The 22198-nt window shown below is 38.9% G+C and overlaps 4 protein-coding genes across 6 annotated transcripts in view; 1 reads left to right on the top strand and 3 right to left on the bottom strand.

Annotated features, from left to right (window-relative positions):
• fam102bb (family with sequence similarity 102 member Bb) overlaps window positions 1-3917 on the top strand; it is a 34404-nt gene extending 30487 nt beyond the window's left edge. For both annotated transcript variants that reach the window (XM_034210192.1, XM_034210191.1), the window contains exon 11: window positions 1024-3917. In XM_034210192.1, coding sequence (XP_034066083.1) covers window positions 1024-1066 — 43 coding nt within the window. In that variant the 3' untranslated portion in view covers window positions 1067-3917. The remainder of the gene's footprint in view (window positions 1-1023) is intronic.
• Window positions 3918-4042: 125 nt separating this feature from the next.
• henmt1 (HEN methyltransferase 1) lies at window positions 4043-10529 on the bottom strand. 2 transcript variants are annotated; one of them, XM_034210189.1, is made up of 9 exons: window positions 10405-10529; window positions 10049-10161; window positions 9459-9593; window positions 9072-9254; window positions 7889-8072; window positions 7226-7466; window positions 6940-7039; window positions 5720-5877; window positions 4043-4240 (listed from the first exon to the last, which is right to left on the bottom strand). In XM_034210189.1, exons 1-9 carry the CDS (start codon window positions 10486-10488, stop codon window positions 4119-4121), a joined length of 1320 nt encoding a protein of 439 aa, XP_034066080.1. In that variant the 5' UTR covers window positions 10489-10529; the 3' UTR covers window positions 4043-4118. The 2 variants fall into 2 exon arrangements, with proteins under 2 accessions (XP_034066080.1, XP_034066081.1); XM_034210190.1 differs by having other exon boundaries at window positions 6940-7036.
• A 4162-nt stretch (window positions 10530-14691) lies between these two features.
• LOC117542470 lies at window positions 14692-16039 on the bottom strand. The gene is made up of 2 exons (XM_034210170.1): window positions 15938-16039; window positions 14692-15557 (listed from the first exon to the last, which is right to left on the bottom strand). The coding sequence occupies exons 1-2, from the start codon at window positions 15987-15989 to the stop codon at window positions 14863-14865; spliced, it is 747 nt and encodes a 248-aa protein (XP_034066061.1). The 5' UTR covers window positions 15990-16039; the 3' UTR covers window positions 14692-14862.
• A 2275-nt stretch (window positions 16040-18314) lies between these two features.
• The window catches only part of LOC117542456, a 47968-nt gene continuing 44084 nt past the window's right edge, over window positions 18315-22198 (bottom strand). The window contains exons 53-58 of the mRNA XM_034210148.1: window positions 21356-21613; window positions 20641-20901; window positions 20105-20392; window positions 19331-19567; window positions 19161-19226; window positions 18315-19062 (exon numbers count right to left, since the gene is read on the bottom strand). Of these exons, the coding sequence (XP_034066039.1) occupies window positions 18776-19062; window positions 19161-19226; window positions 19331-19567; window positions 20105-20392; window positions 20641-20901; window positions 21356-21613 (1397 nt within the window). The 3' untranslated portion in view covers window positions 18315-18775. The remainder of the gene's footprint in view (window positions 19063-19160; window positions 19227-19330; window positions 19568-20104; window positions 20393-20640; window positions 20902-21355; window positions 21614-22198) is intronic.

Here is a 22198-nt window from a genome sequence, read left to right as displayed (position 1 = left end):
GGATGCCAATATCAGTCTGATAGTTTGTCCAGCACTTAGCTTCAAACTGACACAACTAGCTGATATATTGCCAAGATTTGTTATAATAAACCTTTCCTTTATTGCTGTCATACTTGTCCAGTACTGCAGTTTTACGACTAGATACTTGCAAATCTAAAGACATGACATTAGCTGAAACAATGTAGATTTTGTTATGCTGAAAGATCTCTACTGTTTGCTTGGCTGTGGATAGGATCCAAGGCTTTAAAAAGATGCGCTAGGTCGAAGAATGGTCTAAAACAAGTAGCTATTTGTTAGACACATGCAGCTAGATAAGTATGGATAACTTCTGTAGTGCTGAGTGGTCCATGGTGTTGAGATAATACCGCCCATCAGCCAGCAGAGGCTAGCCACAGCAGTTTAACTCAAGCAGACACAATGCAGATATAAGGTTGGGTCAAGTTGAGATCTGCTCTTTGTTTGAGTAGAGTGGGAGTTGAAGGCAGGTTTAAAGTAAGACTGCTCGATTATGGCAAAAATCATAATCTCGATTATTTGGGTCAATAATTGTAATTGCGATTATTAAATGTGATTATTCATTGACTTTGAAAACGTCCATTTATTGGAGAAAAAAAAATATGAACAGTATGTTTTTAACAGTTGAGTACCCTGAACTTTAAGTATAATAAAAAATTTTAAAAAAAAAGTAATAATAAAAAATAATCGTTTTACTTCGATTACGTTGTTTTCGTAATCGTTGCAAGCCATAATCGTAATCGCGATTAAAATACGATTAATTGAGCAGCCCTAGTTTAAAGTAGGTTAGGTCAGAGGTAGAGAATAGCTTAGCCTGGCATGGTGCCCAGTATATAAAACAGCACAACCACCCACTGAGGGGCAGGTGAGAGGTTAAAACATATTTTAACATAATAAAGAGCTGACTACCAGAGGAAAGTTAACCCAACTTTTAGTGCATTTTACTGATATTTAAATAATGACCTGGTGAGATATGCAAGTTAACTTTGTCTTTTCCGGTTATCCCAGGGTTGGTGCTGGAGCGTATGAGCAGGTGGTGATAAAGCGTTAAGACCCGCAGCCTCAAAGATGGGGATTCACACCGATGACATCGAGGCAAGCCTGTGTCGATATCAATCTGCATTCCTACAGCGGGCCTGATCACTCTGAACGGTTGACATGACAACAGCGCCCTCCTGTGTTCATATGTCTTTTTCGACACTGTAGCTCCCAGAGAAGGTGAACATACAGATATGATATTGAAAAAATAACATGTAACGAAAACTGTCCACGCCTCATTTTCTAGGTGTTTCTAGACTAATCTTTTTGAGGTCACACTTTATCAGTGAGCATTCAAACCAAACCCATTTTAAACATTTAGGAACTTGAAGAAGACAAGTTATTGGTGTGCATCATGGCACTGAAATTCACACTGAAGAGGAGTATGCAATGCGCTTTCAATACATTCCTTTAGTCTCTCAGTGTTTGTTTTAGGCTTCCTTTTCAAATAGGGTGTTCTTTTTAATATTCACCTATACGCTGCTTAAACGTTGTAGTTGTTGGCACTCTGATAACAGTTTTGGAAATTGAGAATATTTTACTACAAAGAAGAGGCATCAGCTATTTGATGAGTGGACTGTGTGTGTGTGTGTGTGTGTGTGTGTGTGTGTGTGTGTGTGTGTGTGTGTGTGTGTGTGTGTGTGTGTGTGTGTGTGTGTGTGTGTGTGTGTGTGTGTGTGGCACATTTTATAATTAGCAGTAACACAATCTCTTGTAAGAATTGCTGTATAGGTACTTTCAAAGAGAAATTGGGAGAACATAAGAATTTGCTGACTTAGTATTTGTTTGCTGAGCACTATTTTGGTAAATCCTGCAGAAATAATCCTGCAGAAATAATCTGCCCTACAAAGGCAAGCGCAGAATCAATACATTTGTTCAGAACTTGGGTTTTTAGGACAATAACTGACATCTAAGTAATTCAGTTTCTTGATCTCACTCTCTCAGCAGATCTAATTACCTCCATCTTTGCCTTTTACTTATACTTAGGTGCGTTGGTATTACTAAGCTACCTTAAAATCACATATAAATGATTTCACTATAAATACATTATAACAGAACAAACAAATACATTTATATTATATAATCTAAAGACTATAAACATTTAACAAAGATTATTTTAGTAAACAAACAAGTTTAAAAGGAAAATAAAGCTGAAATAACACATGATGGTACAAACTGTTTCCTCTCAAAATCCCCTAAAGATTATCCTGAGTACAGTATCTGTTTTTATTTTTGCTCTTTTTTGTATAATCTTAATCCTATGGCAACTCATTTTATTGGTAATATAATCCGCCTTAATTGTTCAAATGAAGGTATTACAACTGTGTTGTCTGTTAAGCAGTTTGCCTTTCTTCTCAAGTGACAGCTGTCTGCCTTTGTAGGGCTGTAAATAGAGAGCATAAAAAGGGGCTTCTATGATAAAAACGACTATAAAAAAGGGCATATATCTAATGCCCAGCTTTTCTGCTATGTGTCTAATGTATAACTGCTTAGCGAGGTTAACTACATCTTTCTGAGCTGGCCTGTTGACCAGGAAGCTACCATCTGTGAACAAATGGAAGATCCTGTGACGTACTAACAATTCAACCTGTGTAACTGACGCATATCGTAATTTGTATCACTCAAAGATTGTACAGAGAAAGATTGTAAAGTGAAGGACTAGTTCAGTAATCCACTGCCATGAAGAAAATACTCAACTGCACCTGTTTTTAGATTTAAAAAATGTGTATCTTTACCTCAGAACATCTGGACTGTAAGATCTGACAACAGTCTGATTAACCGACGCAATCAATACATAAACGATTAGTGCTAAAATATCATCAAACAATATAAATCTACTGAAAATGTCATCCAGCCTAATAGGAGATTAGGTGCACAATGTATTCAGTTCATAAGCAAATCAGCCAAAGTACACAACACACTGTTATTATCTTGACAGCCCTATGCATAATGAGAATATTAGCCGCTTTATAACTAGTGATAACAGACCGTACAGTATCTGTAATCTTCTGTCTCCCGTCATAAGCCATAGTAGAGGTAGGATACCTCCTCTTCTAGATAAACTATACTTGTTATATCAATATCCGCACAAGCTTCATCAGTGTATGGTGTTTTAACTATACGTCAGTGTTCTGTTTTTACGTTGGTGTGTTCTGCATGATTAAGACGTCCTTTTGTTGGCTTGCAGAACTTGACACATATTCATGTATGTCCTAATTTGATGTTGTGCCATTTTGTTTTAATCTGAATATTGAACACATTGAAGGAACCATTTTGCTTGCCTATTCAGCATGTAGGAAAACATTTTGTCGTCATGTTAACAGCAGATATCTGCACCGTGTATGATGTAACTGTAAATCCATGTTTTCATTTTGTGTTTTTCATTGTTGGCTTGGTGTAAATGTCCCATGTTGAAATCTCATCTATAAAAGAAAACTTTTTCTTTTTTTATCATAAATTGCTGATATTGTGCCATAGTTTTGCTAAATATTGTATTGTTTGGAAAAGAAATGTTCTCACTACATAAGACAGTATTAAGTTTATGATTTATGGTAACCAAATATCAACTATTGGAAGTTTATTTTCTTTTTTTAGATAAAATATATTGAGTTTTACCTGTGATCATCTTGGTACCGAACATGTTGTTACAGACATGGTTTCTTCTTCTCTTCTGTGAAGCTGTTGTCTATATAAAACTGTAAAGTGTATTCTCCTGTGAAGTGGTGTTCTGCGCTGTTATGACACTGTCCAGTGTTTCCTGTTACAGACTTGTGCTTTTGACCAACATTTGCTTCCTATACGAGTATACTGGATGCTTCAAATGTGTACATGGCACTGTTGAATTAAACTGTTAAAAACCTTGACCTCTTTTAGATTGCACTTCAACTTGGGTATAATGTAAAACAATTACAATGTGACCTTTTTCTTCTCACTTTTTATTTTACAATTTACATTTGAGCCTTCAGCTTATTCCTATTCTAAAGGCCTGTTATGTGAATACACTTAGACTGTCCAGTAGTAACCAAGGTCAACTATTGCTGACTCAAGAAGTCACCTACTTCAGATCAAACATTTGCCTCCCAGTCTTCCTCTGGTTCAGCGCTGGGGGGGCACTGGCGGGCCTCTGCATATGGGCTGTCCTCCAAATCAGCACGATGCTCTTCTTCATCATCATCATCATCAAGGTCTGAAACACACACATGAAGGAACATTGTCACAACCAGAACAACCTTGAGTTCTGAAATTCATAGAATAAGCAGCACCGCAGTTAATACACATAGTGTGTATGTGTATTTCCTGTACCCGAATATTCGTTCGTTGGCCAACTATTCAGGTTTCAATTTCATTATTCGGATATTCGTTTTTTTTCAATATTTTTTTTTTTTTTCTAAATGTATGCCATCAATAAAGGTGAATTGCCATATTATTATACTATATTTATACTTTTGAATTGCACTGTTAAAATATATACAATCTCAGCATGTGCTCCTGACATCGCGTTCACTTACAGTCACGAACGCATACGGCACGCTTCACTTCGTTTCACACACCTGAACACAAAATGCCGAAGACTTCAGCTGTGTGGGACCATTTTAAATTGGACTACGGTAAGAAGAAGGCAGTGTGCCAAATATGCGACAAGAAACTGGCCTACCACGGTGGCACAACAACTCTGAAAAGTCACCGGATGCTGTAAGTACTAGCCTAGCTTAGCTTAGCTGTTGTCAAGTTGCCATAATGAAGCTGCTTTATCCGCCGTTTAAACTAACGTTACACATGATTAAATCGTGCACTTACTTTGCTTGGAAAATAGTTGCAAGCAAGCAACCGAATTGTTTTTTATATTAGTTTTTCAATTGTATCCGAATAGTGAAAATGTGGGAACATCTGGGGCTAAGGCAATTATTGGCATACAGTTCGTTCATTTATTTTTCATTCTTCACTTATTTAAATACTGTATCGGTAACAAGTATTACACTGTTAGGCCTACTGTTACGGCTATGTTATTAAAAGTATTGTTGTTATAACAGAAATATGTGTTTTGTATCTTCAGGTTGTAAAACGTTATAGACGGAATTTGGAACCAGATTTGGTCCCCGGGCGCTGCACTGCGGCTGGGTTACATGCAGAGGACACATTTCGTTTTAATGTAGAGAGTACTGAGACAATAAATATAAATCGTAATAGTATGCTCTTTCTGCGCTTCTGCTTAACAGCGTGTTGTCAGGTGTCTCGGATTCGGAGTGTGTTATGAAAAAATGTTTTATTACAACAAAAAATCTCTCCGCACCGAATATTCGCTGCTGATTACTACCGAATACCCGGAGCCCGAAAAATGGTATTCGGGACAGCCCTAATACACACACAATACAATTCTGCTCATGATGCCTTTTGTTTGGAAGTGTAATGAGCTAAATTGTAAGATTAGTGATTGGGCAAACTTTGTGAACTACTTAATTAACAAAGATGCTTTAACTCCTGCAGTTCATTTGGGTCAAGTGGAAACAAATACATTTTAGCATTTTATTATTACTGGTCCAGTTGATGTTCACAGTGACTTTTTTATGACATATTATACTCAGATTTTGTTATAACATGGTGGTCAAGTTCCCTCCTAGGTGTAAATATTTATGTTTTACACAGACACAAGTGTTGGTAACATTACCTTGTTCCTGGTGATTCAGGAGCATCGCAGAGCCGTCCTGGCTCAGGTTAACTCCGGGTTCATCCATCAGGAGGAGTCTGAGATTACTGACACTTCCACTCAGAACGCTGACTTTGGGGCAGCAGCACCAGAGCACAGCCAGAGGGACAGACACACGCCTGCCAGCACACACAAAGGGGGGCGTTATCGGTGATAAGGTGATGCCAGATTTTTAGAAATATTTCTCAACCGGGATATCAATAATGACATTTGTGCTAGATTTCTTTTACTTTCAAACTCCCATTGAGGTTTTCGAAATGAAGCTTTGTCTGTCGTCGTATTCTATCAAAAGCTTTTTTAAATCAAATCAACTTTTCTTAAACCAATCAGTTTGCTGCAATTGCTGCTAGACTGGAAACTAATTCTAAAAAAAGTTTTAAATGGTTCATTTGGTGTAGCTTAATCTGTTTCTGCAGCTAGGCAGTAATACTGGGTTAAAACAAAAATAATACAAATTTGAAAAAGAAAAAAACCTGTACAGAATTCTAATTCTATATATATAGGAGTTTGAAAGACTACAGTAGGTTACTGGGGCACATTGATTCGTTTTAATAGTTGGTAACATGGATGGATAAACATGTAATGTATGAAACAACTGTATATCAGGAATGGCAGCATCTTCACGGCCAGCCAAAAGTAGAGAGGACCCATGAACAAGGCCTGTGTTCATGATCTGCATTCCAGAAACGGCCTTATAACCAGGGCTGCACATAACTGGTGCGCACCCCCCGCCAAAAAAGAGAGAGAGAGAGAGAGAGAGAGAGAGTTGTATTTGCGAGTTGCATAAGAACTGGTAAGATAGCAGGGTTTCCCACACATAGACTTTACTTGGGCGGGCCGCCCAGGTATATTAACGGTCGCCAAAGTATAATTCGCGAGTAAAATTCCGTCCACGAGGACGACGGCATCTGCGATCCCTCGCTCTACCCCTCGCTATCGCGTGAAGGGTCTGCTTTATGCGCTCCGCACAACCCTGCTGCGTGCTCACTAGCGCACCTCCCCCCCCTGCTCATAAAGTCAAGTACCCCTCAAAAGGTCCGGTTTATTTCATTTTAAGGATGCGCACCAAGCAACATCTCCAGATGCTCCTTTGAGAACCAGGGCAAAAAATGTATGTGCACCCCAAAATGTATGTGCACCCCTGCTTATAACTCATCTTCATCTTGCTTTAGGAAACTCACCTGCGCCATTTGTCAGAATCCGGTTTGCTGTGTCTCCAAAACAGCTCTCCATCTTCCTCTTCCTGATCCACCAGGGTTTTCATCTCTGCTCCACATGCTGCTGTGAAATGTTTTTTAAGAAAATGATTAAGTTTGTGTGTGACTAATTGTTTATCTGTTAAGGAACATTGTAACTTAAGCTGCTAGGCACAATGATATCCTGCAGAAATCTTTTAATTAGAGAAAACACACACAAGGGTTTGACAAAAATCACCTCAAGGATTTTCAAACCAAATTTGTATACAACCTTTTAAGGCCCGTTGTTCACCCGTCTGTGTCTCTTCAGTGTCCACATGTCTCTCCGATGCTCTGAAGCATTCCCCCCCTTCACCCTCAGCCTGGCACAGATCATCTGTGTCATCCCTCTCGCCAGTCTCCTCTGCGATCCATCTTCTCTTCAGCTTCTCCGCCCAGTAAACTACCTCACACATCAGGACCCTCCGCAAGATGTTGTTGTCATGCAGGCTGGGGTAGATTATACTATACAGCTGAAAAATAAACATCTATTTTACTCAAATATAATAAGATAAATAATAAAAAATCAAGGAGAAGTATGTGTGCCTCAGGCTTATATGCAGTTTAGGTTAGTTATAAGAGAAGGGTCATTGTAAAGACGTTTCATCAGTACTTCAATCTACGTTGATCTAATAATGAGCTACCAGCCTAAAGGGATTCTGTAAACAACCACTGACAACCAGAAAGCTTTTGTAAGTTGAATACATTATAATAAATTACAACAACCAAGCGAGAAAAAACATGTTATACTTCTGTTGCCTTTACTTTGTAGTGGAAATAATGGGCAGCCAGAAATATGCAGGGAGGGAACGAGGGGGACAAAGTCACCATTATTCAGTTAGATAGCAACAGGTTGTTTCTTTGAAGACTGGATATCTGCCTCTTGTTTACTCACAAGAGTGTATGAAAACACATCCTCAGCATCTTCATCAAACATGTTGTAACGCTCTTTGCCCCCGAGACGGTGAAACACACCGATCTGGGAGCAGAAGCCGGCGTGCTCCTGCTGACCTGGAGGTGCCTGTCCAACACCAGTTAACTCCACCCCATAACCGTACTGCAAACACACCTTCATAGCCCTAAGGAGGGTTGTAATGTTGACAAAATACAGTTAGATTCTTCTTTCCTTCATTAGGGGATATATATATATATATATATATATATATATATATATATATATATATATATATATATAGCAGTGGCGAACCGTCAGGGCCTTCAAGGTATTCAGAGAATACCCTGGAACACTCAGATAAAACAAACAAAAAAATCAATTTAATTATATAAATAAAATGTATATAAAATGATTAAATGAGAATGGTATCCGTGTTGTTGATCTGTAATATTACAGTGTTACGTTGATTTGTTTGTCCTTCTCGGACCATGCACTACGCATTTCAGTGGTTTTGTGTTAGAAAAGAAAGCAACCAATCAGATCTTGTTCTGGGTCTCTGGGTAGAATATCCTTCAACCAAGGTATTCTACATCCTTGATAGAATGCCCTGGCCGTTGCACTGAATGAGAGCGTACGTTTGGACTGACAGTTTGATCAACCAATCATATATTGATTTGTAGCCAATGGGCGTATTCTTGTGCAACAGGTGAAGATGAAGTAGTTGCAGAATTGTTGCGAGTACCCTTTTCAAGACTGCAATTCAGTGAAAAGACGGATATTATAACGGTGCGGGGGGGGGGGGGGGGGTGTGTGTGTGTGTCTACAGAAGGTCCAGTTGTGATAGACACGATTCGCCACTGGTATATAGAATCAGAATAAGGTAGCCATGTAGGTTTTCTCTTAGAAATAATTGGCCTTGAATACAATAAACATAAGAGGAAATAGAAAATGCAGGCAAAGTAATGCAAAAGTCAAAAACATACATTCATAACATAAAAATATCAATACAATCTGAAAAAATATACTATAAAAACCACAATACCAAATATCTACAGTGTACAGTGCTGCTGTATTTTAGAGTAAATGTATCCATTTACATTCCCTGTCACTACCATCCTCATCAACACGATCAATGTAGTGCTGTTCGCTACACTCTAAGTCTGAAAATGAGAAACCTGCCTACCAGGACTTGAACTCTGCTCTGGTCCACTCAAACTTGTGGTCAATGTGCCTGAAACCCACAAGTCCAGGGAGAAAGGGGTTGAAGTCAGAGTTTGGGGTACTGACGATAACCGCCTCAGGGGTCAAGTAACCAAACACCACCTCAGAGAAAAGCTCCACATCAGCAAGAGTGAGATGCTCAATGCTGCAGACAGACAGGGAGGAAACATGGGGTTCAGATCATGGGTCGAATGACTGATAGATAGAAACACCTCAACGATAGATGGTTAGGTGAACATAGTGCGGAAAAAGACAACACCATATAGGTAAATTACAAACAAAAATACTAACAGGTGCTAAAGAAGGAACCTTGAAGACATTGAACTGCAACAACCACACACTCCCTTACAGCTCTATACTGGTCACCAGATCAAATCCTCTGAGGCGTGAGTCTTTCTCAGTGACGGAGCCCTGGTACAGCTCGATGCGCAGCTGATCATAACTTGGCTGCAGATAGTCAGTTGATATAGGAGCTAATCCATGCCTGAAGGACATACAAGCAAGGTGCACACATTATAAATCCACACAGTATAACTGATCAAAACAACAACAACAATAAAGTGAAATGCATGGTGGTGGAAAGGTGCATTGCAGTGACCATCAATTTCACTATTTGAGATGCATTTGCATACATCTTGGGTTGCAAATAACTGTATTTAGTGTTATAATCGTCAAATTGTTTGATCATTTTAAACTTTAAAGTGAAAAATGGCCATCACATTTTCTATAGGTTGTACAATTCATATCCAAATGTATTTTAAAGTATTCACATCTAAAAAGCTACATCCAGCCAATATTTACATTTTCTGCTGATAAACTCGACCAATAATTGTTTTCACCTCTGCATAAATCTGCCATATCGTAACATTTATAATCAATAAAGGCTCTCCCCAGATATTTAACTCATGCATTTTGATTTTCTAAATAAACGTAGCCTACATCTTTTTTTTTATTTGGACACCATCGATGTCCAGTCCAACCAGCAGTTCAATTTCACGGTGAAACTTCAGCTGCTTCAGAAGAACGCACTCACAGCAGCCCAAGTCCAACACCTGTGGTGGAGCAGGGAGAAACAATATGTTTGTGACTTAAGTGTAAGCTGGTCCGTAGAAGTCACATAACTAATGTTAATTTTATAACATAAAACAAAACTCAGTTTAGCCGAATGCTAATAAATTGAATTAGCTATGTTGTGCGAATAAAGCTAAGGTTAGCTCACGTGCGGTGCATGCAGAAAAGAGCTACGGCGATATCGTTAGAAAATGTTGGATAAAGTGTGTTTCTCACTTACTTACCTTTTTGGGTTTCTTCCTCTTGACAAAATCGATGACAAACTGATGTCTCTGTCTGTGCAGCGCCGGAGTGAACATTGGCTCCATCTTCAACTTCAAGTTGTATTAAGCTAACCACAGGCAGCCCCGCCGTCCACAAGAAGGCGCTGTTATTGAGTCTGTGGTCTTTCCCAACCAATAATACATTATGTTTTTCCTGTGTAAAATGCTACTTGGAAGCAGGATTTGTATAATTGTATCAGCTGGCCTTCAGTAGAGGTAACCTTGGTTAATATTCTATTTCCATGTAAATTACTGCTTTATTTGTATTGCTATTTAACTATATTTTATTACGGTGCAAAATATTTTTTGTTTTATATTAGATTTCTTGTTTTTTATGTATGCACCACATCAAGTCAAATTCCTAGTAGGCCTAAAAATGAGAGTAACACCTACGTCACTTCCGGGCGAAAATTACGGCTCCGCCCACTTTTGGGGGAAAACAAAGCTGTCAGTTGAACGGCGGTTAATACAAATTCTGAAGTTTTTGCCAATCCGATCAGAAAATTAAAGAAAACCGGAGATTTTGGGATCTTCAAAGAGCCCGATTACAATGGCCAGACAGGCAAACTATTACATTAAATCATTGGAAAACGACGATCGGGCTCGATATATGATTAAATTAAAAGCAGTAGGCGATCAATGTCCATTCAGTCTGCCGGTGGACCAGTGGACAAATGATCCGACTCAATGGCCTGAGGTGTCATATCCTGACATCTATAACTACCTCATTGAATCTCCAGGTAGTTTGTATAGGACGTCATTAAGACACATTATTTGTCCGTTGTAATAGTCTGTCCAATTTGCGTTACTGTTTAAACTATAAATATGTGTTATACAATAACGTGTTAAATAGGGGGTTTACCAAGCTAATTAATGATAGCATCTAGTTATAGGTAGGGTTGATAATTGACGATTTTATGTTATAGTCTATCTTTATAATCTCACTATCATTGCCCATGGTTGTACTACTAATGTTTTTTTTAAATGTTTTTAGATGTGACAGAGCAGGTTTAGAGATGTGTGTCTGCTAACTTGTCCTCTAGGGATTTACACAGCAAGTTCAATGAAGAACTTCAGGTCTCTGGAAGCACATACCTTTTTTACCAGTGGCTGGGTGGATGTGGTTCTTCACCACAAACCCTGTGCTGACACAACAGTCTTCAAGACCCATGTAAAGCCATCATGGAGAGTTACAGATAAACCCCACAACACCTGGGTTGCTGTTAACAAGACTGGAGAGGTCACAGCTGCTCACTGTGATTGCATGGCAGGGTAAGCTGACTGCATAACACTAATAGTACAGTCACAATGCCACCTATGTAATCCTTCAGAAGGGAAGAAATGCTTTTGTTATTTGGTGAAAAAGTATTTATTTAAAAAATATATTTTTTACTCTAGACTAGGAGAAAGCTGTTCCCATGTCGGAGCCCTGCTTTTTAAGTTGGAGGCATCAGTTCGTCTTGGATATACAAGTGTGGCACCAACCAGCATCGCCTGTGCCTGGAATAAAGTCTGCACGAAAAAAGTTGAGGCAGACATGGTCATCAATATAGACTTCTATGGAGACAAAGCCAAAAAAAGGGACACAGGAACAAACTGCAGGGTCATTCCAATGGCGAATGAAGAAAATAAACAACAGTTCTTGGAAATGCTGTCTGCCTCAGGAGAACTGCCTGTTGGTCTGAGCACTTTCAAGGCTTTTGCAGACCCTTTCAAACCAAAGCCTTGGTACCAACATCTGTCAGAATGTTCAGATGATCAGGTACAGGCAATAGAGGAAGAGACAAAAGACCAGGCAGAATGTTCATCTTGGCACCAGCAGAGGGTTGGGAGGGTAACAGGTACATCAGCACACAGAGTTATCCACACATCTCTTGAGAAACCATCAAAATCACTGCTGAGGGATATTGTGCAGAAAGAGTCACGCAAAAATCCGCTGAAAACACCAGGCATCATTTGGGGTAGGGAACACGAAAAAGATGCAATTGAGACATACAAGTATGCACTGGGTCTTACAACTGCATATACAGCACCCACTTTAACATCTCCAGTGACATATATAAACCCCACACAAGCATCAGTATTCAACGGGCAGGCTTCCGAGTGTGCAGAGAGAAGCCCTACATTGGTGTAAGCTGTGATGCTTATGTACACTGCGTTTGCTGTGGAAAGGGGGTGGTTGAGGTAAAGTGCCCCTTGAAGTGGAATAGTGATTTGTCAGCTGATCACTGGCCAGCAGACAAGAGAGGACATCTGGACACTTTGTTGTCGCTGAGGACCAACCACAGCTACTACACCCAGGTAATACAATAAATAACAACTCATAAGGAATTGTATTATCTGTGTTTTGTTAATTGCAGGTAAGTAGTTGGAGTCTATGCTGTACTTTTTCTTCCTCTTTTTTTTACAGGTGCAGATGCAGATGTTTGTGTGCAAAACAACCTATGCAGACTTCATCACCTGGACGCCAAAGCAAACCGTTATCTTCCGTGTCCAACAAGATGAAGATTTTCAGTGTCAGGCAGTGGACACCATTAGCCGTTTTTGGGCCAGGCACATCTACCCACAGCTGGCGGGAACCACAATCCCAGATACAGAGCTGGAGCTTCAGGTATAAAACATTTTCCTTAGAGACTGCAAATACACTGTCTGTTATATCTTTATACTATGTAATACATGGCACACAAATATTATGAAACAATACAAATAATCACAAATTATGTATAACAATTTCAGGAGTCAACAGACAGTGCTGTGTCAGACACAGAACAGGAGCTTCAGGTAAAACACAAAACCTAAACAATTATTTATAATTATAGTTCATTAACATTTGCGAGCATTTGTTGTTAGGTGGCTGTTAGGTTAATACTAGCTAAGACAATTCCTAATACATAGTTTATTTACATTTACAGAATAATTACGTGGTGTCAACTGTCATTCCTGGAAGGAGAGCAGAGCAGTAAGGTCGATTTAAAAAGCTGAAGGATAGTCATTGAAGAGTTGTTCTTTTGCTGCCATGGCCCAAACTAAGTGACTCAAAGAGAAAAGACAGCAGGACTGATTTGACCTATACATCCCCCTGTCTGTTTTTATTGAACACAATGCTACCTGACATGTTGACCAAGGTGGCACAGGTATGTACTATCTTGTCAATGGTGGCTACATCCCTGTTCTCCATCTCGTCCCGCAGGGTCTTTACGAAGCAAACAGGGAGCGGCCCATCCAGAATGTGGAATCTTCGCTTCAGCACACCGATCACCCGTTCTGTTCACCCATCAGTTGTTTCAAAATATTTTCAAGTATAAAACTTCACATTTTACCATTGTTCTCAGTAATTGTTTGTTAAGTACTTTGTTTGCACTGTTATACAATTTGCTACAGTCCGTTAGTGCTGTTTTTTATATAACTTAATTTAGTAAAAGAGTTAATTTATTTTCCATCATATTGATATGTGCAATAGTTTACCAGTCTGTGGATAATGAATGTATACTTACCAATATGAATTCGAAATTTTGATTTCATTCTTGACTCTTCAACGTCTTTGCCTGGGAGTTGTTTCCTGCCGAGAGTGAAGGCTGGGGTTTCGAGACTGGCACCAAGTAAGGCAAACTCATCTTTCAGAGTAAAACCCCGATCAGCCAAGATCTAAAACAAGTAATGCATAAGATGTAGGCCTTTTGCTTTTAATGTTTGCAGTCAAACAGTAAATAACAACACTTGTCCATAATGATTACCAAGAAAATGCATGTGATGAACTGTTAGTGTAGAATATGTGCACTTTATGTAAGATGAAACATTACCTGGTCCCCAGGATGGTGGTAGAGGGGTGAAATAAAGCCAGATTCCCTAACTATCTTGACATCTGATGCTCTTCCTCCCCAACCTTTGGACAAGAAGGTGATGTTTCCTGCAGGACTACACACTATGAAATATTTGACTGTAGTCCACTTCTTATAATTAGAGTATGATTTTGCCCTGTTGAAAAGAAGAAACAAAAACACGGTTAGATGAACAGGACTCATTTTCAAGTTTAAGATTTCAAACCTTTAATGGACCTTTATTTGTTTTCAATAATACATTTAATATTTGATATGATGCATGCAGCGGCTGGGTACAATAAGCATCCCTCTATCTGAGAATACATTTAAAAAAACAAGACCTGTAAATGATCAAACTCATTCGTATTACTTATTCAGACCTGTGTACGAACACTGTCAAAGCTACCTGGCTAACCCATAAATATTGGCACCTTTACCTGGCTTTAAGGGCTTTTGGATGTTCAATTCTGATCTCGAAGCAATCTATAATTGATGTGAGGCGCGGAAAGTTGGCCTTCATCACTGGTGGTATGGTTTGGGTGATGCACTCCCTGTCAGGCCAGTGAATGAGGAAAGTGATTTTCGCATACAAAAGATTCAGTCAACGTTGGAATATGTGGCGGACGGTGGGTTCTGGTTTGTGTAGTATTTGGCTCAGCAAAGCAATCGATGGATTTTGGCGTAGCTTGAGCAAGCAAAGGAAGAGCTGGTCCTGGGTAGACAATCTAAAACCTTTTGGTGATGATTTGATGAACTGAACTAAATATCGGTGAAGACAGTCAAAAACTGACCAGCTGAGCCCAGTCATGGCCCTGCATGCACTGTCGTTTCCTTTAATAGCATGAACAGACAAACGCTCCTTAGACCAGTTCTGGAGTTCTCTTCTTGCCTCATCTCTTTCTCTTCTTGCCTCATCTCTTTCTCTTCTTGCCTCATCTCTTTCTCTTCTTGCCTCATCTCTTTCTCTCCTGAGATTGGCAACCTCTATGGCAATGGAAACCTGCTGCCTATGTAATGCTGGCGTGTCACTCAGTTCATAATCATCAGAGGGCTGAGGAAGTGAATCCTCAGTGAAAGGGGCTTCAGGATAGGCTGTATTAAAATATTCAGGGGTTTCAGAAGGAGAAGCCTCTGTAGGTGGCTTTATTCGCTGCCTTTTTGCTGGCAGGACCTCATGCTGAGAAACAGCATATCTCCTTTGGTATCGCTTTAGCCTCTTAGAGCCTTCTGACGATGGTCGTTGTGGGAATATGGATGGAACATAATCTGGATGCTCGCCGTCATTCACATGGTATCCTTAAACCATGAAGGTAGGTGTTAGCCAAATACAGAGACAAACTTGACAGTTTTTTGGTTAAGTTCACTGCGCCTATAAAATATGTAGATCATAAAAAAATTACCATAATGACTGTTTTGATAATGACCCGCCCCCCACCCCCCCATTTCGCTCAATATTCACCAATTTGAACTTTTAAATGAATTGATAAATTTGCTTCAGTCTGAGCCAAATGAGCTGTTCTCTAATGTCACCCTGTGTGTACAGGCAGCAGGCTAATTTCCTTGGTTTGTCCGTTTTTTATATTTCAATACAGCATCTACTTCCACTTCTTAAACTTTTAACATTACATCTATTTACTTCAACGATTGATATTAGCCTCGTTAGCATCATCATTTACCTGTGATGAAGTGTTTACCACAGACGTACAGTATTGACTGGCCGGGTCCCATTGATTGTGATTTTCGTCCTCTGTGAATAGCCTGAAGCCACAGAGCTCTTCTTTTACTGTCCCTTTTTCTTAGAGGAAGTACAGAAAAACGTAACTCCGGGTTTTTTTTGTATGTTTGAGGTGCAATACACGACACAGCAGCTTTTTGGCATCATAAAACAATTATTTTCCGCCTCGCACAACAGCTGGCGAAATGACAGCCCCGCCTGCTGCTTTTAATTTAACCAGCCCGATCGTCGTTTTCCAATGATTTAATGTAATAGTTTGCCTGTCTGGCCATTGTAATCGGGCTCTTTGAAGATCCAAAAATCTCCGGTTTTCTTTAATTTCTGATCGGATTGGCAAAAACTTCAGAATTTGTATTGACCGCCGTTCAACTGACAGCGTTGTTTTCCCCAAAAGGTGGGCGGAGCCGTTATTTTTGCCCGGAAGTGACGCATTTGTTACTCTCATCTCAGAGCCCTATTATACGGCTCTGTCTCATCTCATAGAACCTACCTGGCAATAAACCTGTTTCTGATTTCTGATATTAAAGGTCAGTAGCCTTCAAAAACTAGTGCTCTCAGGACTGGAGATTATTTGATTTTGTTTCAGCTCAACCATGTTTTATTATGCACTCACTTTCTAATACAAGTGCTCCAAACCTTTCCAGATATTAAGTTTGAAATATAAACTGGTAATTTATCACGAATTATGTTATTTATTGTGGTTGTTTTTTTTGTTGCTTTTTGCTTATCTATTGACTTACCTTATCCATACATACACATTCTGCTTGGCCTGGTACACAATTATGTTCCAAATTAATGCAGCATTGGGTATGAATACATTGGACGAGTTGGACACTTTTCTTTTTATTGGGTTTTTGCCATGGTTTTTGCCCTCTTTTAAAAAATGTTTAATGAATACTTTAATTCAAATTCAGCAATTTTTTCAATAGGCTTCATGTGACTCCAAATCATGCAGCATTGTATTACTACACTGGACAAGTAGTATATTGTTGGATTGTAGTCAACCTTCTATTTTATACAAAACAGTAAAGTTCTGGACTGTTTCATTAAAACAATGCATTAAAAACACTAAATACAACTTGTTCTTTGACTCAACATTACATTACATTACATTGCATTTAGCTGACGCTTTTGTCCAAAGCGACTTACAATAAGTACATTCGACCAGGAAGACACAACCTTGAAGAAAACAGAATCATATAAGTACATCAGGTTTCATAGAGCCAAACATTTCAAGTGCTACTCAACTAGCTTTAGATAAGCCAGTCCTTTATTAGTATATAAGTGCTTTGTTAATAGTTATATCGCTCGAAGTGGAGTCACACATAACCTTGTGACCCATTGTGCGTAGATAATATTGATGAAAGCAGGTTTAATTCAAATGTTTCCAACCTTCGAGTTATGGCAGATAGTTTTGGTTTTATTTGTGGAATGCATAATGAAAAGTGGTAGTTCAAAAGGGATGTAGTGCGAACAGCATGTTGTGGGAGAGTGAATGGTAATGGAATAGTTGATCATTCAAAGTTAAAGGTCTCCTATTATACTCTTTCTCAACAATATATTAGAGGCCTCAGATATATACTAAACATGTCTCTGAAGTGTTTGGCTCGACATACCAAACATATCATGAATTGTAGCATGCCATAAACCCCTGTTTCAGCCCTGTTTCAAAAGTGCTAATTCTGTGTCTTAAGCTTTAAATACAAATGAACTGCCACACCGGCCACACCCCATGGTTCTCTTCGAGATGATTGGTTTAAAAAAAAAAAACACAATGGTGCTCTACGAGGAGATTCAGGTGATAAGTTGGGCGGGTGTTACCTTGGTTGGTTATTGGCCAATGGTTGCACACAAAGTGGCCAAAATCTCAGCTAATTTTCCGACAGGTTTTTGTACAGATGGATCAGGACAAATTGAGAGAAAGGGGACACATTTGTATGTATATATAAAATACATGAAAAAGTGGATTTTGCATAATAGGTGACCTTTAAAAAGCTGATGGGAAAAGGTGTCTGGGGAGGAACAAGATGGAGATAGAGAGGGAAGGAAACATGAAAGATGATTGGAATAAAGGAGTTAAGAGATAAATGTCTCAACTCAAGAATAGGATTATTAGATTGCAAGAACTTTTCAGCTCACTAGTTTTGGATGGATTCAGACACACACACATTAAGTTTAGATTTTTTTTTTTTTAAAGAAAGGTTTCAAACATCTTTGTTTACACAGAGGGATATTTTAATGTTTCACAGATTTATTTTACTCAATATCTGTAAAAGTGTTCACAAAGTGAGAAGACACATAGGACATCATTAAGAATATATACTGAATGGCTTTGAAAAATATTGCTTGATAAATTACCAGTTTATTTTGTATACTACTTTTCTAGTTTATCAATCATCCACAGAATCTAATGGTCAATCTTAAAAATAAATCCATTTTTGATAAATACAATATTCAGCAATACTTTGTTATTCTAGGATACCAGCCACAGTTATGAAAAAGTATATATGCTATTACTAAAACAATTGATTCATAAGCATTCAAATCTAAAATGTTTCGCCTGGTTTGATCGTGATGCATTCTTGAGATGAAACAGAATCATTGTTTTGTAGTTTTGTAGTAATAACTTTCTTTTTTACAATTTTCCTTTTAAAGTTTCTTAAAGATTGAACCTTTCAAATGGTGTTAAGGATGCTATAGAGTCAAGAAAACAAACATATAACAATTAAGAAGATATTTCTGCTGAGTCCAGTGTCCATTTAAGTGGATCTATGATTTTTCATGAGGAGACACCGGTGGTTCTACAGATTGGCTTGGAGTATTCACTTTGGTTGACGGTGTTTTTGGCTGCCAGCCTGATGCAGTAGTTGGTCCGCGGCTTGAGGTCGTTCTCTTTGTAAAAATTACCCTGCACGATTCTCACTCTAGGTTGCTGATTGGCCTGCTGGTCTTTCTGTTGCTCCTCGATCACAACTTTGTACTCGGTTGCATCCTTCACTGACGTCCAATTCACATACAAGGAAAGTCCACTTACTTTTACATTCAGCACTTTCGGGATTTTTAGATCTGTGAGAAAGATGGGTAAGATATTACCAGTTGTTTTATAGTACAGATCATAGTACATACTTTTTCAAGGTGATGTACAGTAATAACACTACACTGACCTTTGTCTAAACTGGCATAGCGTGCACTGTCCTGCAAATCTCTTCTTCTGCGAACTACTGCTGGACCTAAGGAAGGTGAGGAATATGCATTAAACACACACCTCATTATTTTTTTCTGTGAGAGCCAGGCAGATATTTCATGTCTGATGTTTTGGCCCTGCCTGTCTCACCTGTAATATCTTGGTTAAGGATGCTCTCTCCCTCTTCATTGCTGGCCGTTACTCCAGTGGCGTCAGGATCGAAGTTGGTAAGCTGACAGGAGAGCCCGGTGGTGCTACAAAGCTCAACTCGATCTTCCCCTGACAAATTGTAGACATTGTATCTCGTGGCAAACACTGACGCATCCCAGGAAAGCTCGGCTGAGTCTGTGTCACCGGTGAACTGCACATTCTGCGGAGCACAGGGGACTGGGAACACAGTGGAAATGAAGTTAAAATAATGACTGTTGTTACATTTAAAACATCGATCATAATTTGAAGGCTTAATTTCAGGCCCATTTCACATTAATAAGTAGTTTACCAACATAAATAAATGGTCATACTGTAATTGTGTTACAGAAAATAACTAGTTTTAAGCTGATATAAAGACAAATTAGTGTTTAAAAATGTTAATAATTTGTCAACAATTAAAACTTCTCTTATATGTTTTATATTCTCACAATTGCTATACATCAGCCTCCAAATTTGTATTTATGACAAATACATAAATAACTATTTTCAGTATATCTAATTACATGTTAGTGTGTTTTAAGCAAGGTATTTAATGTGTGTATACTCCAAATAAATGATAGAGTATAGAAGAGTATAGTGTTGACCTTTTTTCCACGTAAATCTAAACTCAAAAGAGAAAGGAAGATTATTTTTAATAAAAATATTTATAAGTTAAAAAAAACAATGAATCTTCTATTGTATATAAGGTTGGGGTTAATTGCAGTCTAGCATTACCTGTGACTCCACTAAAGGCACTGGGTTGTCCGCTGGCTGCAGCTGCGTTTCTGGAGCGTACAGTGAGATTATAAGCGGTGCTGCAAGGCATTGGGAACTCAAAGTATTTCCTGGGCAGCCAGTAAGAAGAGACATCCATCAGGGACTGTGGGTTGTTTTGGATTCGGCCGGTTATCTTCGCTTGGTACTCAACATCAGAACAGTTGACGCTGTCCCATGACGTCATGGCCCAGTGACCTTGGTCTATCTTCTGTATTCTGACATTGACGCCAGTTGGAGGGCATGGAGCTAAGGAGGGAGAGATAAGTTGAGCATTTTACCAGTTAAATTAGCCAAGAAAACATTTCTAGCCCTTGTTCTTCAGAGCAACTACTTGTTAAATGTATCCCTTTGAAAACATGACATACACTTTTTCTCTGTACTTTCTGCTAGGACTCATTTTGATATATTCACCACTCAACAATTACGTTTATTTGTGTAAAAATGAACTAAATCAACTAGTTTGACCCATTATGGTGAATATCAATTTGTTTTACCTGCTCCCGCCTGCAGAGGTGGACTGAACGAGCTGTTGCAGACGCCGTTTGAAGCTTCAACAGAGAAATTGTAAACGCCTCCGCATTTCAGGCCTTCGATGGTGCAGGAAGCTGCAGTGTTTTCACAGTAGAACGCCTCTCCATCCATAGACTGGGCACAGGCAAAGTACTCCACAGCGCCCTCACTGGCATCCCAAGACAGCATGGCAGAGTTGGCCTCACAATCCATATCCACTGCGAGACCGGAAGGCTCACAGGGCACTGCGACCACAGAGAGGAAATAACTCCAATCAGAGATTTGATCAGGAAAAGTTGGTTTGCAGGTTCTACATTTTTGGCAATAATGTTAACTCATCCTTGTTGGCTAAGATTTGAAAGGGAGAGATACATCTAACTAGGAGAGGTAACTAGTAAAGTGTATAGTCCAGTAAAATTCAGTGTAGTAAGTAGAAACAAAACTGTAGAAAGTAGCAGCTAAATGGTACATATTGTTAATTATATTGATGAATATACAGAATAATAGTAAACGATAGTAAAAGCTTTTTTTCAAACCCTGAAAATTGATAACTTATGAATATTGGAGTATCATAATAGAAAATGTCTTGCCGGAAAATCCTCCTTACCTCCACTCTTTGATGTTTCAATTGTCTTGTTGTCAGATTTCAATATACCACTTTAATGTCCTATAAATACAAATATCCCATCGTGTCTCTACCTGTCCTGAAGGTTGAGGTGCTGGGCTGGCTGGTGCAGTTGTCTCCACTGGCAGTGATGCTTAAGTTGTAGAGCTGTCCACAGTGCAGGTGAGTCAGGGTGCAGTTGTTCTCTGAGGTGTCGCAGCTTGCAACATGTCCGTCCCTCCCTGTTGCTGTCAGGAGGAACGACTTCGCCACAGGGGAGGGTCCCCACATCACTGTGGCCCCATTCTCCTCACACGATGCTTCCACTGTCACATTGTCCGGGACACAGGGCGCTAAGGAGGGCAGAGAAAACGTTTTATGGTTCTGTTTTATTTTTATATTACAAGCTGCTTTATCTCTTCCCGGGTGTCCACGAAATAATTAATTTCACATAAATATCATAAAGAAACAACAGCAATAACAATACCCCTGGCAACTAGAAAAACTTGACACACTGCATTGCCAATAATCTATCCATTACTGTATATAGACTAGATTGAGTTTATGTATAGTTTGAGGCAATTTCAAATGCCCTGCTCAAGCATGTCTTGTAAAATAGTTTTGCATATAACTACTTTACATACAATTCTTATAAATAGAGTTTTTCTTATTTTATTTCAATTTAAAAAGTCCCTTTCTGTCTGTCGTGTGGTCGGGTTTCGGTAGTTTAATATTTGTGCATAATACAAATCACCAAAGAGCCAAGTCAGGAGGAACCAAATAAGAAGAGTATCTGTATTTATGATAGGATAATAAGGGAAATACAATTATACGTGAAATAGGTTTGACTAATATAAGACTAAAACGCCTTTCGTCGTTCTATTTAAATAAAACTTTTCTAAATAAAAACAGGATGTGGTTGACTAAACAGGATAAAC

This window comes from Gymnodraco acuticeps, unplaced genomic scaffold, assembly GCF_902827175.1.
Source record: "Gymnodraco acuticeps unplaced genomic scaffold, fGymAcu1.1, whole genome shotgun sequence".
NCBI lineage: Eukaryota > Metazoa > Chordata > Actinopteri > Perciformes > Bathydraconidae > Gymnodraco > Gymnodraco acuticeps.
Note: the sequence above shows the minus strand (reverse complement) of the source record. Positions and strands in the feature narration are given on the sequence as shown.